The following is a 16,776-nucleotide window of genomic DNA, read 5'->3' as shown; positions in this document are numbered from 1 at the left end:
CTTACACAGCGAAGAGATAACTGTCTGCAAGCCAGTAAAAGAGGCCTCCCCAGAAACCAACCTGCTGGCCCCATGATCTTGGACTTCCAGCCTCCAGAACTGTGAGAAAATACATTTCTGTGGTTTAAGCCACCCAGTCTGTGGTTAAGTTTTACGACAGCTCTAGCAGACAAATACAGCTGCCATATTTAAAATGTGGGAGATTGGCTATGAAAAAATATGTATTTCTACTGAATAACTGCAAGATCTGGCAATGGTTGTCCAGCAGTGAGTAGTAATTGTCTGTATTCTCCAGTTCTCCATGGTCTCCACCCATCCCTTTTGTCTCCCAGATATGGAGGCTAAAAGTCAATTGGCAATTATATCAGTATTATTATTATTTTTTAATCTAGCTATTTTCTCTCATTTAGATTACTTGCCTAGTGCTTACAGACGTTTAGGTTTGAAATTGCTCATGTACTAATCTAATGGCAAACAACAGCTTTTTCTTTTTCTTCCCAATAGTGAGAAAGGAGTTGCATTGAACTATCCATACTCCTTTGTCTGAACTTCCTTTCTGACGTATGTATAGTCTTCCTCAGTGGAAAAGCCAACCAGCTATAGAGTCTTCAAGTCTATAAGAACCACACTGATATGCACGAATGTATCTTTCGATCATGAAAATAAATTAGGATATAACTCTAAATTGTAACTACAAATCTAAACTCTGAACATCATGGGGCAATTATGTAATTTATAAAAGATGTCTTTATCAACTAATAAATCAGAGTGGCATGAATTGGCAAAAGAAAAGCTTCCTTTTGTCTTGACAGATGCAAATAAAGAATAAGTCACTTTTACTTGAAAATTTGAAAATAATGGGTTGAGAGTATAAGGATTCCATCTGTTACACGATTTCAAGTCAGCCATGACAATTATACATCAGAAACATATTGAAATATCAACTTTATATCTTGCATTTATAGAAATTGAAGCATAAAATATTTTAAGAGCCAGAAAATGTAATAACCATTTGTCAGAGAAAATGGGAGTAGAAGCTGGAAACATGGAGATTAGAGTGGAGGGAAAAAAAGAAGAGAAACAAATGTTGGAATGAGGGGAAATTAATGTAACAATCAGAGCATAAAGAAATAGCACAAAGGAGAAAAACATAATGCTTTAAGAGAGAACAGAAGTCTAGAAAACTGTCCTATATTTACTTATTGTTTGGCACAGTTTGGTTGAGAGTGTACTTCTGTTAGAATTATTCAGGTAAAATATATAAAGAGACTTAGTAAATCACAATATTATTCATCTTAGGCATCTACGATGGAGTAAACAAATAAATGGGCCCAAATCATTCTTTCCTTCTCAAAACAACATTGTATGAAGCAATCTTTTAATGATCTTCGGAATTGTTACATCACTTGTGTGTTTTCTATACTCCTGAGGTAGAATTCAGCTGCTTGTAATGGACAAAAACCAAATAAGGAAACAGTCAGAATTTACACATGGGCCACTTCAGCACGTTTCAGTTATGCTGCAGCATTATTATTTGTGGGTTAAGGCTATTGCAAATACATATTTTGTAGATTAAGAATATTTTTATGGTGTTTCAGATGTTGAAGCTATTTTTCTTATATTTCCAAAAAGTGTGTTGTGTATTCCATTTGTAAACTGAGAACTTCTCTTTTAAAATTAGTGCTAGAAAGTAGGAACAATGTCTGGTTTAGAAGTTTACAAATGATAAAAAGATAAAATTAATCGATAATGGTTTCCCTTTAAAAAGCAGAAATTCATGTTCACTGTGAAATAGATCAGAAAACACACAGAGGAGCAAAAGAGGAAACAAAAATCATTTTTATTTCAGTATTCAGGAATATGTGTGGATAACTCAGCTCTTTCTTTCATTGTAACTATTTAGCTATGTGTATATAATTTTTTAAATGTGCTCATACTGTATATACTATGTCAGAACCTGATTTTCAATTTAATGATATATTCTGAAATGCGTTTTATGTCATTAGCTATTTTATTATCCTATAATGTTTTCATTGCGTGATTGAACCATAATTGAAATAAAGCAATGGTGTGTTGAGCATCATTGTAGATAAATCCTTGGACATAGCACAAAGGTATACAAAATTGTAACACTTTGGGTATACATTGCCAAATTCACCTTGCAAAATGATTGTGCCCATTTAAGTAGGCCCTAGTCAGATCTGAGAGTGTCTGTTTTATCAGTTCTCCTGTATTTTAAATGATATAATGAGTACAAAATACCTAATACGATGCTTGCATAGAGTAGCATCTTATAAAAGTTGGTTTCCTTTCGACTCCATTCTCACTTAGAGAGAGAGTTCCACTGTTTACGCTTAAGTTCTTGGGGACCATTGGTTTTTGGGGGCCATTTAATGAATGTGAAGCAGTGAGGCTCTTAAATAAGTGGGTGTCCTTATTGTTTTCACTGAGTTACAGGAATGGACATAGACTATTCCATTCCCAAATCTTCATGGAACGAGATTAAATGCTTTAAATTATCTGGACGGGACAAGTTTCTTTATTTTTGCTAACCCAATCCCACTAGGTAAAAGAAGAAGGATGGATTTACTTACAGTCTGGTCATCATCTGTTTATCAACAACTGAGATACTTACTCTCCTGAGTAGCAATAAATTTTCTAAATATTTTTAATTATAGTCTCTCAGTTCCATGCAAATGCCTTAGGGATGTATAATGGTAACATCAAACTCTATCAAAAATAACAGATTTTTCAATGCCAGGCCCTACGAAAACTATCCTCGCATTCACTTTCAGAAGCTAGAAAAGTTTTTGTAAGAAACAAGTCATTTTCAGTACAAGTCATCTTGATATTAGCAAAAGAACATTGACTGCAAAAAGCAGAAGGATCAAAGTAAGGATTTCTAGGAGGAAACCTTGCAAACTAAAGAGACTAGAACATCAAAGAATATCTGCTTAAAATTCTTTCCACCTTAAACCCCTCTCAAACTGTAGCAGCCATCAGTTATTAAGAGAGCATACTGTATTCCCTCAATGTCCTGGGCGGGGGAATAAAGTCTAAAAAAGAACCTTGTCCCCCAAAACTTACAAAGAATTAAGACTGTCAGCCATAAATAGCACAAAATAAATATAACAAAAAAATCCCTCATACAAAAATGAATGAAAAAGAAAAAGAGTACTCACACGGTATGGGGTAGCAAAACAATGGAGCGATCATCCATACCTGTGTTCCCTGAAAGCTGGGGGTGTTTCCGCTGGCTTTGACATTTTTCTAGCAAGACCAGAGTTTTCTGTGATGCCATTTCACAACAATAGGCCAAAAATGGACCTTTAATTTCAACTTCTCATTTGTTTACTCTGAAATTACTACATTTCTGGTGTTTAAGAATTAGAAAAAAAAAATCCTACTTAGAAATATACAAGACAATCTTCATGCTAATTTTCTCTGTTTCCAAGTGCTTAGTCTATTTTAAAACGGCACTGTTACCTTTCTTTTATGCATTTATTAACCATAAACACAGAAGCCCCAAGTTTTCCTCCAAGCAAGCACATGGTAAAGAAACGACTCTTCCTTTCCAACGTTCATACGGTTCTTTTTGTTGTTTTACCTGCTGTTTTTTTTCACTCCCGGGACCACTACTGATACAAGAACATTTTAAAATCTGAGAACAATGGTAGAAATTTCCTCTAATAATATTACAACAGCAATGTGTTTTATTCTTTTCCTGTCGCTGTCATAATCCATGGCTTCTAGAAGTATTTTTAATGCCTAATGAAACAAAGCCAAACAGTGACTTTAACATTAGAAATCTCTGCTGTTGAAAATTAAGGGATTTCCTCTATTATTTACATTTCAATTTTTAGTTCGCATTAATACCATGTTCTTGTTCTTCGCATTATCCTTTTTTAGAACCTCCTTTGAAAAGTCATGACAATGAATTGGTGGTTTATGAAACCTTAACATTCTCAGAAGGGCTTTATCTTTTTACCACAGTATCTATCCCTTGTATGATTTTCATCCTGTACAGGCTTTTCATTTCATACAAATAATTTACATTTAATTCAATTAAGTTTATGATCTTGAAACGATGACACACATATCCAGTATCTAATATTTTTCAATAAAACCTCCTTGATTGCTTTTTTAAAGCATTAACTGAGATTGTCAGTTTATGGTGCTGATGAATACAAAGCAATTTTTCTGGCAAGTGTTACAATACTAGGGACAGTGAGTTCCCAAACATTTCAGCACACCGAGCTTACATATGTGATTCTTCTAAGTGGGTTCTAATGTTTCTATAACCTGATAAAATGCCATTTTTTTTTTGTAGCCACTTTTTAAAAAGTACTTCGTGTGCTGAAAACAAGTTCAGAAATTCAAAGCAATTTTATGTGAAGTCGTATTATCCTTACATCAGTATCAATTAATTTCTTTCAAGAAAATGTTGGTAAATCTCTGTGAGAAATAAAACATATAATTGTTTATGCTCTGTAAGTCCAAGTGTAAAACAACAAAACTCATTGCTTATGTTCTTGTGATTTGCATGATCTGGTACAGTGACAGTTATACATTATTCTTTCAGATGTTTGCTAGTATTTAGGAGAAATTTGGGATGACCTTAGGATGATCTCTCTAAGTCCAGCTGCTTGACACTAAATTCTATTTAATAACAGTTTGTGAAATCAGCACATCTCCTCGGAACTCTCCCGTGGGTTGCAAGTGATCAAACAGACAAAGCCGTAATGACAGGACAGTTAGATTAGTTTAGCAGAAAGGGAACTGTAAAGACGTTCATGAACAACTATGAAACTGCACATTGGGAGGGTCATATCGTTTATTACAATCACCACAAAAACAAAAGCATCACTGAACTCTCTCTATATATACTGCATACGTATATTCTCAAATTCTTAGAAACTTATCAGAGGTTTATTGGCTTTCCATCTTACTACATGTCATATCTCTAAAACATTAAATGGAAACAAAAGTCTCCATGAAATTTTCAGATGAAAAACATTCTGTGCATTTTCAATTTATGTGTTTTCATTTAGACGGTTGAAAGGGTTTGCAAACGTTTCCCAATGTAGGTTTCCTGGCCATGGGAGTGACACGTCCTGTGTCATGTAGAATTTGATAGCTTGTAATGTCCATTTAAATTTCAAGGGTATCTGGCCTTGTCTATAGCAAGAGCCAGCCTGCGGATATTGGATATACAACCAGCTGCAGCTTCCTGGAGAGCGTGGTCAGCGGATCCAACCATATCCAGTAGAAGCTGTCACACATAAGGAGGAGGAGAAGAGACACAAGAATAAAAACATTAATCTGAAGACGTAAAGTTAGGCTATGAAAATAATTTTCAGTAGTAAATATTTTTTAAAGCCTCCAAGAAAGCATAAGAAATTCCATTTAAGCAAATGTGAATATAAACAGTGCTAAATCAGATGCAGGAATTCCTCATGCACTTCTTACCTTTCTGGAGCTGAATTAGACTCCTTCCTCCCCACTTTCTCTGGGTATCTAACTGCTATTTTGGGGTTCTGCTTCTCAAATTTTTCTTGCATCCTTTCTGGCTTTTCCATCTCTCAGAACAAGCCAACAGCACACCATGCTTAGACTAGCAGGGCATCCAATAAGATTCATCTCTCTGAGTCCCAATCCACCTGATCATGTCACAACCTCATTATATCAGTCACTTAGTAGGGACTTTCAGTGACTTCCAGTGCCAACTAACTAGAGCAGATCTATTAACTGGTCCTTGAAGGGTTTGTGCACTCTGACCTCAATGCATTTCCAGCTACTCATCTTTCTCCTCTTCTCCAAGATCACACTCTCCTACTTCTCTTGACTTTATTGATGCTGTCCCCCATCTAAAATGCCTTCCCATCCCCTTCTCTGGCTTGGTAAGTTTTATCCATCTTTCAAAACAGACCTAGCCAACTTTTCCACGAAGCCTCCAAGATTTCCATCAAACTAAATGCCATTTATTCCTCATCAGGCTCTCAGTAGCAGTTTACTCAAATGTCTGTAGCTATACGTATTTTTTCCTTTTCATAAGATAATTGGCTTAATGCTTTCTGTCCTTCTTTAGATTCTAAGTGCTTAAAAAATGTACAGTATCTAATGCATAGAAGACAAATAAATGAATTAGAACATTTAATATCTAGAAATTATGATTCTAATTAATAGTCTTGGTAAAAGAGTTTTTAAAAGTAAATTTGAATCACATATTTTTCTACCCCATAGCATTTGAGTGCAAATGTAGATAATGCCAAAATATGAGGATGATTTGATAAGCAAAGAAATCTTATAAAGAAAAATACTGTGAGATGTTTTACATATACCAGGCTTAGGGTGTGGCTTTTACTCTATAGGTAACAAAAAGAAGTTATTTAAGCACTTTAATCAGGGGAGTGACAAGGTCATATTTGTATTTTAGAAAGGTAACATTTACAGCAAATTACAGAATATAGACTGTAGGGAAAAGAGGTGGAAGTACTGTATTACTTCATGTAGAGGTGACAGGATGGAATGTGACAGGATGGAATAAAAGGTAAGGATAGTGAGGAAGGAACATATTCAAGGGATATTTGGGATGAAATAACTTCAATAAATGGCCCCAGAACAACTGCTTATCCAAATAGAAGAAAATTAAAACGGTAATCTGACATCACACATAAATGTCAATTCCAGATGGATTAATGATGCTGTAGGACTCTCTTCTCAGTTCAGCTACAGACAGGGTCCTTTTTACAAGGCAAGGCCATGAAAAATTAGGCTCACAGACAATTTGAAGGGGGAGAAAAATGGAATTTATTGGGCAAAATGGGGGAAAAAGGGAAACAGGGACTCTCCGCAAAGCCAGAGTCCTTGTGGGTGTGCTTCCTGCCTCGCAGATTGAATCCCAGGTATCACCCAGGAAGAGGAGGGCCAGGCTCCTGCCTGCTGCAAACATCACGTACTTCTGTGGCTCCACCTCAGTGCACATTCCTCCACCCCAGTGCCCATTCCTCCCAGTGCGCATTCCTCCCATTGTGCATTCCTCCCAGTGCGCATTCCTCCCAGTGAACATTCCTCCCAGTGTGCATTCCTCCACCCCAGTGCGCATTCCTCCCAGTGCACATTCCCCCCGTGCACATTCCTCCACCCCGGTGCACATTCCTCTACCCTGGTGCGCATTCCTCCACCCCAGTGCACATTCCTCCCAGTGCGCAGGCTGTTTGAAGTTTCTCTGGGGACCCCTTTCCACCTGGCTGTCTCACTGAGATTCAATAAGAAAGGGACAATGCAAAACATTTAGAAGGTTGTATATGAGAATATCATGTTCAAATTGGGGCACCGAAGGATGTCTGTCCTATTAGTTCCTTCACCTCCCATTGTCACTGATCTTCACACTTCAACCTTCCACCTTCAGGGTCTCACCTGGGCCCTGATTTTTCATCACTGTCAACAGTCTGACCTCCAAACTCTCTGACCACAATGTCTCCTCTCACGATTTGGCTATGCAGCCATCTTACTTGTTTGTTCTCATCATGATCTCTTGTCCATAGGCTCACATACTTTTTCTTTAACCATCTTCTGTCTTTGCTTCCTCCATAAGCAGCTTAGATTGCATAGTCCATCTTTTGGATCATTCTCTTATCAGTTTCTTAAACCTCCTTACAACATCCCTCCAGGAAAACCATTAACTGTCCATAAATCCAACTCTGTTCTTCCCTGTGCCTTCACCAATAACTGAGTCCTGTGAGAGACCATATGTCAACAAGGCAAATCAATCCACTTTCAGTTCAACCTCAACTGGATTCTCATTCACTGCCCAGCAATAGAAATTTGTGTCCCTCTCATTAGGTTACTTTCCCTTTTCAATGCCTATTTTAAATCTTCCTCCTTCTTCAATCTCCAGTTCTTCCTTTAACCACCATTTCCAGAAGATGACCAATAAAGTCTCCTTCATAAACTCAATAGTGTTTGGGTGAGGGAAAAGGGACATGATGGAGGAAGATGAACAAGATGGAGCAGTCCCTGTTGTTTCCGGGTTCTTCATCACAGATTTTCCCGTGCCCGGGGAAAGAACCAAATCAACTGAGCATGCGCAGAGTGACGTCAAGCCGGGGACACCGAAATTCAAGAAGCCACTCCTACACACACGCCCCAAACTCCTCCCCCTCCAGCTCCCAGGCATAAAAGTCTGCTGCCCGTAAGCGCCGGTGTGACTTCTTCGGCCCCCCACATTTGTGGACCGGAGAACATCACCCGAGAGCGCCGGCGCGACTTCCCTGGCCCCCCACACCTGAGGACCAGAGAACCTCGTCCGAGAGTGTATGCATATTTGCAAATAAAAGGCTGCCACTTTCTTCGCTCGTTTTGGCCTTTATTGATATTTAGTCTTTGCGTCTATTAATGGTAGTAAAAGAGAAACAAAACAAATAGAAGCCATTAGATAGAAACTACTCTACCTAAAACGGCAACCATGCCAGCATCTTAGCAGATCTTTTTATCCTACCTTCCAGTTATAATGGCTCTCTCCTATCCCAGGCCCACCATCCACTTGTATTCTTCATTCATTCTTCTTCTTCTTAGGACATTTTACTACCAAATACTCCCTGTTTCTCTTCTACTTTAGCTTTCACCTCTTCCTTTCTAATGATTCCATTATCATTTAAACACATGTCTTACACATTAAAAATCAACAAAACAAAAAGACACCACTTTGACCCCATTTTCTTCCCTTCATAGCCAAATTTCTTTAAGGAGTTGCTGTCTGGAATTCCTATCTCCAGTCTTAAATTCCATCCCACTCACTCCAGGCTGCTGTCTGCCTTCAGCTCTCCTCTGAAATGACCCTCTCAGAGGATGTCGGTAACTTCCTTCCATGTGGCTAAGAGTAGTGGACACTTAGGAGTTCTCATCTTATTTGACCCCTTAACAGCATTTGATATAACTGGCAACTTCCTCCTTCGCTGCCACTGGCTTTTTCTACCCCTACTCCCTGACTTTTCCTTGTATCCATTCATTCTCATCTTCTCAATCTTCATCCATGGCTCTTTCTGTTTCTCCCAAACAAAAATTGTTGGAGTTCATCAGAACAAATTCCTCTTCTGTTTTCATTCTGTTCTCCCTCCCTAGATGACATCTTTCACTACCTGAATTCAAATGGCATTCATATGGAACCATCTTCTAAATTTCTATCTCCACCCCAGAACCTTCTTTGGATTGGAACACTTCATATCCAACACTTCTTAGCCATCTCCACTTGGAAGTCTCACAGCCACCTCAAGCTTAATAGATTCCAAATGAAATTTTTTACTTTTTCTATATAAACATGAATCTCTTTCCAAGTATTTTCCTGTATCCATAATAGATGTTATCACTTAGTTGTTCAAGACGGAAATCTGTGTGCCTCACACTCACTCCCACCCTCATCTCCCCTATGCTGCATCCAACCTATTATCATATTCTTGTGATTCAGCTGCCTACACATCTTTCAAAGTCATTCACTTCTCTTTATTGCTGTTGTCATTCACCCCAGTAAAGCCCACAACACCGTCCCACTGTCCCTGCACCCTGTCTTGTCCCCTGATTAACTATTCACACTGTATCTAGAGTAATTGCCTAAATTGCAAAATTCACTAATAAGATATAATGTTTTTGACAAACAGGAAGGAACAAGACAGGATCAATCTTCTGAGATTAAAGAGAAAGGAAGATTCTGTTCTGCATGAGGGAAACAGGGAAGTTTGGAGGGGCTCATGCCTTGGGAGTTTTGTATTTTTCTTTTTCTCCAGCATTGTTCAATATCCTAGGCATAAGACAGAGGAAATAGATTATAGGAGTGTGATTCATTTGAACAGCCATATGGTCCGTGCTGGGCCGGAAGGGAAGTGAAAACAGGAGGCTACTGATCACTGGGAGAATTAGGAAGTGAGGCCTCAACAATGCAGGGAAACAGTTTTGGTGGGACCAAAGCGTAGGAAAAGGGTGAAAATAAGACATTCTCATCTGAGAATGAGATATTTGGATTTAAGATTTTACAGATGAAGTTGCTTTGAGTATTGACAAGATCCAGGGTATGGCCATGGGAATGTAGGTCAGTATAAGATTGTTAAGCATTTTTTGTTTGTTTGTTTGTTTGTTTAGACAAGTCTCGCTCTTTTGCCCAGGCTGGAGTGAAGTGGTGTGATCTTGGCTCACTGCAACCTCTGTCCCCCAGGGTTCAAGCGATTCTCCTGCCTCAGTCTCCCAAGTAGCTGGGATTACAGGCGCGTGCCACCACGCCCAGCTAATTTTTGTATTTTTAGTAGAGACGGGGTTTTGCCATGTTGGCCAGGCTGATCTCTAATTCCTGACCTCAGGTGATTCACCCGTCTCAGCCTCCGAAAGTGCTTGGATTACAGGCATGAGCCACTGTGCCCAGCCTGTTATGCAGTTTTATACATACACACAGATGTATGCATGCATGCATACACACTTATATATTCTCATTCTCTCTCTCTCACTGTAGGAAAAGGAAACAATGGAAAAATAATGAGCAGGAAGAACAAAGTAGCCACTCTCTTTGGTTATCCTAACACATGACTTAGATGTCTTTGTATAACTATTCACACTTAAATCCCTTTCCTAGCTTGCAACTTTTAACACATGATCTATGGTTCAGGATTTTTATTAATCTCTTTGTTTATATCTCACTTTACTATATAGATAGTTATAATTCTTTCCAAAAATTTTGGATATATTTCAAGGGTACAAGTGCAAATTTCTTACATGCATATATTGCACAGTGGTGAAGTCTGGGCTTTTAATGTACACATCGCACAAATAGTGAACACTGCACCCAATAGGTAATTTTTTAACCTTCACTCCCCCTCCCCATTTCCCATCTTTTGGAGTCTCCAATGTCTGTTATTCCATGTGTACTCATTGTTTAGCTCTCGCTAATAAGTGAGAACATGCAGTTTTGACTTTCTGTTTCTGAGTGATTTTACTTAAGATAATGGCCTCCAGTTCCATTTATGTTGCTGCAAAAGACATGATTCATTCTTTTTTACGACTGAGTAGGCATTCCATGGCATATATATACCACATTTAAAAATCCAGTCCTCTATGGATGGCCACTTAGGTTGATTCCATATCTTTGCTATTGTGAATAGTGCCACAATACACATACAAATGCAGGTATCTTTTTGACATAGTGATTTCTTGCCGTTTAGGTATATATCCAGTAATGGGACTGCTGGATCGAATGGCTGTTTACAGACAGTTTTTAAAGCAGATATAACTTTATGAAATTTAGACTATTTCTTCTAGATACATACTTCACACCATTCACCATTTTTCATACTCACATGGCTTTTACTGACCTCTTTGTAGCCCACATCCACCATGGTAACCTTTGTTATCCTGGAGTATGGAGTGCCAACTGTCAACCTGGAGATTTTACTCCTCCACACCACTACTACATCACTGAATGTGAGCGCTGCCAGCTTGGATGCCAACAGATCCTGATATTCATGTCTCTATGCCCAATGGGCCTGTTTTTTCCTCACTTCTGCTTTCTGATCTTTAAATTATTTCTTATATTAAAACAAAACATTCCAACTAATTTCTTGGTAAATTATGTAATCAAGGGATTGACTTGATCCCTTGATTACATAATTGTATAACCCCTTGATTATAGGATTTTAAAGTTATTAATTTCCCTTTACCTGAGTTATTTTCTCACTCCTTCTCCCAAGTAGATGATTCATAAGGATTCATGAGTCCCTGTGTTAACTCCATTGTTGTACAAAATATAGCAGAAAAACTCTCCCAACAATCACTTTAATAGACAACAATTATTACTTTACGAATTTTGTTATTACAGCCAGGTCATCACAATGAATAATGCCAGTTCCCTGTAGGTGTTTCTGGGCCCTGGATTAGGGGACCTAATGCTACACTAAAAGCTTGATTTCCACAAGCAAATGAGATTTAGAAAAAAATCTAGTCTCCAATTGCCCTGTATTTGTTGTTTAGGTAATAGGAGGAGAATAGATTGCTAGCTACGGCAATTCCACCTAACATCTACCTCCCACAGCCACCCACCTTGCTTCCGCTCCAGTCCTTGGCCTCTCTGCTCATAGTTCTGGTCATTGTTGCTTTTTAAATCTGGAAAGAAGTGAAGTAAAGTCCTAGTCCATAGCTCAACTACCTGAGAAGGAATCTAGATGCCTTATACTGTTCACTCCTTCCCAGAAAAATCACTATCAAACCATAGTCAAGGGTATGGGTTTTGAGGTCACAGCATCTTGGATCTGTACTCTGACTCTCCCAGTTACTGGTCACATCACTGAACCTCTTAACCCAACCTTCTCATATGTGTAAAGGGATCACATACCTCTGGGGGTCACTGCAAAGATGAATTAAACATACATCTTTAATAGATGTTTGAACACCTGTATTCACAGCCTCTTCCTTTCTTTATGTCCTTTGATATTTCCCCTTCCTATTTCATCTGATGATTCCCCCACCTTCTGCAAACCCAAGTCTGCAGTGTGTGAGAGGAAAGAGTGGAGGAGCACAGGTGGGGGGAATTTACACTGGCAAGGGCAGAGGACTCCTTATGGGACAGAAAAGAGCAACAGAAGGAGAAGGAATGAAAAAGGGAGAAGGAGAACTTTCATCCTGTTTTGAAGAGTTTGAGAGGTTTGGAGTAGAAAGTTGTTTTAAAAGCAACTCTGAGGTGAGAGAGATATACTGAGAAAGATTAAGAACTTAAAGCTTAATAGTGCATGATTGTACTCTCTATCTTCTAGAGAGTAAAACTAGGATTCAAATTACTTTCAGGCCGGGTGCATGCCTGTAATCCCAGTGCACTGGGAGGCCAAGGCGGGAGGACGGCTTGAAGCCAGAAGTTCAAGACCATCTTGGGCAACATAGTGAGACCCTGTCTCTAAAAAAAAAAAAAAAAAAAAAAAAAAAAAAAAAAAAAATTAACCAGACATAGGTGTGTTCGCGTGCACCTGTAGTCTGGGTAGCTGGGTGGGTCTGAGAGGCTGAGGCGGGAGGACTGCTTGAGCCCAGTTCTTCAAGACTGCAGTGAGCTATGATCACACCATTGCTACGACCTCAAAACCCATACCCCTGATTATGGTTTGATAGTGATTTTTCTAGGAAGGAGTGAACAGCATACTGTAGATTTAAGAGAACTCGTCTCTTAAAAAAAAAAAAAAAAAAAAGAAAGAAAGAAAGAAAAAAAATACTTTCAAGTGCTATTGGGTTGCTAGGGTTCTGTTTCTCCGACTGCATTTTCAGGTCAGGACTGGACCATGAAGCAGCCTGGTTTCATATGGGTTACGCATTTGAATCACATAGTCCAGTGTCCAATACAAAGCAAGTGCTCCATGAATGCTATTCATGCTCATGGTGATTATTTTGCCAGTTCAGAAGTCTGGTTCTGGCATTATTTCCTGGAGGCCTGGCCTGGTTAGTTTGGAAGGAAGGAGGAATTTTGGCCCAGAGGTCAGTCTAGCTTCTGTCAGCACCTGCTCCAGGCCCTGCCTTGTCGCTGGGTGACCTCTATGGACACCGATGGCCCAGGCTCCACAAGGCACTGGCTGCTGCTACCCGGTACAGCTGCCTTGGAAAGGAAACCCTTGACCTGATGCCTGTCAAAATCTAGCCTGCATTTCGCCCACCCTCCCTCAGACCTGGTCATTGTTCTGCAGTCTCTGCTTGGGCTTTCTAAGAGTCGGTTGTATTTATTCCTAAACTCTTGATTCACTTACATAATTTCCCATTGCATAAACCAATGGACTGTGAGTGTCAAGCATATGAGTCATAATGTTTGGCACACAGAAAACTGCTGTGTGTTGGCTATTCCCGGAGTCAACCAGATAAGGGTTGCTGGAGGCAGCATCTCCTGTGTGTTCACAAGACTTATGTTAGAAGAAAACTTGTAATCTAAGCAGGTACCCTTTTTTTGACTCTATAAATTAAATTTTTCTTTACCTGAGTAACTTCTAGTCTTGAATGTACCAAGAGGACTGCTCTTTGTTGGGGGAATTTATTTTCCCTTAAGTTTCTTACATTAACCACAAGGCTTCATTCTATATCCCATATGCTGGTTGGTTAAATTTTAGCTTAACAATTAAACCAATGAAGCCCAGCAAACCCCCTCCTTTTTTTTCTCTTTTTGACAGAGTTTTGTTCTTGTTGCCCAGGCTAGAGTGTAATGGTGTGATCTCGGCTCACTGCAACCTCAGACTCCTGGGTTCAAGCCATTCTCCTGCCTCAGCCTCCGAGTAGGTACGATTACAGGCATGTGTTACCATACCCGGCTAATTTTGTATTTTTAGTAGAGACAGGGTTTTACCATGCTGGTCAGGCTGATTTCAAACTCCTGATCTTAAGTGATCCGCCCACCTTGGCCTCCCGAAGTGCTGGGATTCTAGGCGTCAGCCGCCGGGCCCGGCCAGCATCCCACTATTTTAAAGAACTATGATTTATTCTTTACTACTGAATTTAGCTTGCTCTGTCCATTTTACTTAGCTAAGTACAGTCTCAATCAAGGGTATGGAATTGGAAGTCTAGAATTTTCTGTGTGCTCAGGGTCTGAATGGCTTATTATTTGAGACGTACCCCCAGAACCCTCTTTGAGTTTTGCTGCTAGCTAACTGTATTGCTTTTCCCGAGTTTAACTTTATTGTCAATAAATGTTACTCGTTGCTTTGTTATACACCCAGAGGCTACGCATCTAATGCTGTTTTACAAATTGAATAAGGTTATGCTACTGTCCCAAACCACCATCTGAAAAATATGTAGCATATATGTGTCTTGGTTTTGAATTGGGTTCAGGAATATGTTTTTATTTTCCTATGAGCCTCACAAGCAAACTAAGGCACTAATTTCTTTAAACTAAGGCACTAGTTTCTTTAAACTAAGGCACTAGTTTTGTTAAAACTAACAAATACTCATACAACAGAAAGTTGGTACAAAATCCTGAATTTGATGTGCAGCTAACAGAAATGAAAGGCAGTGCGTATTTTCAAATCACTCACACACAGAGCAAGGTGAGGGCGGTTTCTAATCTTTTTGTCACAATTACATAAAAGGAATAGTTTTCTTAGGAAAGTGAAATACAAATTTGGTACAAGTAAGTATGAAATTGGTATACACTTTTTCAGTGTCTATTTTTTGATCTATAGACTTTCTTTCCAACAATAAAGGCATTTTTTAATATTCTAAGGGGATTACCTTTTTGAAGTCCTTGTTCCTTTCCAACTTTTCTCCTTTTAATCCTCTGCCTCCCCCAAAACACACCTAAGGACTTCAAATTTATTGGGAGTTTCATATATACACTGAAGGAAAACTAGCCCCCATGCTTTTGAAAACTTAACTGCACAGAGCACTTTAAAACAGCATTCAAACAAATAACTTTTTACAACGTTGGAGTGAACAAGAACGTGGGGACAGGCACAAGGAGTTGTTTGGAGACTGGGTTAACACCAATGCTTCCTCCGGTGTAAAAGGCTTTGATCTTAAGGTTCATGCCCTCGGCATGCAGCTGTGACCCACAGTTCACATCTCCTGGAAGGTGTGACAAAGGTAGCATGGGAATTGGGTCTGAATTCAATTTTTACATTTCCATTTAACAGTTTATGATTTTATATAATATTTCAGTTGTATGGAAAATATGTACCAATTTGAGTGATAACAGATTTTCTTGTGGTTTGACTTGACATTGTTTGGGTGAACACAGCCTGGAATTATGAGTTTTAATTAGAGCCGGATGAGCTCTGGAATGCATACCAGGCTTAGGGGTTTTCCCGAAAGATCTTAAGTGCCCAGAGCTGATTGGAACTGGGAACCCTTCTGACATTCTCCTGTTTACAAGGCATTGCAGTGACGTTGTAGCACTCATGCACAACCCAGTAACAAGAAATGCCTTTGGACTGTGTCTGCCTATGGAATGGTTTCCCAACTATTTGGGTTGGCTTGGGTTCTGCAGCTCTTCCAACAGAGAATCCACCGCAGTGTCTTGCACATCCAGACTCTGAGCCTCAGCAATTCATTTCATATGACAGCTCACCAGAGCTAGGGGCCTCAAAACATATGTAACATTTGCTGGTTGGAGCAAAACCTTTAGTTCTGTTTGGTCAGTGAAGGGAGTCAAGGGGCTTGCCTTTATTGATGTCTGTTCTCCTCAAGGTGATAGGTGTGTGTGTGATCTGAGGTCCATGTCTGCAAAACTTGGATCTGCTTATTGGATCCAGTACTCTTTCTGTGTGGACATTCATAAGTTTATCTTCTGGGTTTTCTTCCATGTTTCTTCACAACCCTTCTATTAGAGAGCTTTTGTGCCCAAACAGACAGACAGGAGATTCGCACATTGGCTTAATAGTATTGGGAGTAGAAATGGGATATATCATAGAGAGAGCCCTATTGACTTTCTTCTAAAAATGCTAGAAAAGAAGAATGACTTGATGGCTGGTTGGTCAGGGGATTGTGGAACATTGCTCAGCACCCTATATCAGAGGAAAAGGAAGTGATAAGTTTCTGTCTGCCCAGGGCAGAAGCTCATGGTGTCATTTGGAATGGCCTTAATTTGCTCTTGGATTTTTACTCCTATTAAATATAAAGAATATTGTCACACATAGGAGCTTCCTACATAAGAATGCTAAAGAAATAATAGGATAAGGATGGATTTAAAAGATCTATGTGGACAAGATTGTTTAGAATTGCATTTTGCTATTGGTTAGATCAAAGTGTAGATGGCAATTCTCTGGAAAAAAAAATTCCCAT

The 16,776-nt window shown here is 39.2% G+C and overlaps 1 protein-coding gene across 1 annotated transcript in view; it reads right to left on the bottom strand.

Annotated features, from left to right (window-relative positions):
* Nucleotides 1–4,816: 4,816 nt before the first annotated feature.
* Nucleotides 4,817–16,776, bottom strand: part of ARMC4 (armadillo repeat containing 4) — a 192,921-nt gene continuing 180,961 nt past the window's right edge. Inside the window, exon 20 of the mRNA XM_021943137.2 lies at nt 4,817–5,272. Coding sequence (XP_021798829.2) covers nt 5,159–5,272 — 114 coding nt within the window. The 3' untranslated portion in view covers nt 4,817–5,158. The remainder of the gene's footprint in view (nt 5,273–16,776) is intronic.

This window comes from Papio anubis, chromosome 11 (genome assembly GCF_008728515.1).
Source record: "Papio anubis isolate 15944 chromosome 11, Panubis1.0, whole genome shotgun sequence".
NCBI lineage: Eukaryota > Metazoa > Chordata > Mammalia > Primates > Cercopithecidae > Papio > Papio anubis.
The sequence above is the reverse complement of the archived record's forward strand: the minus strand, read 5'-3'. Positions and strand labels throughout refer to the sequence as shown.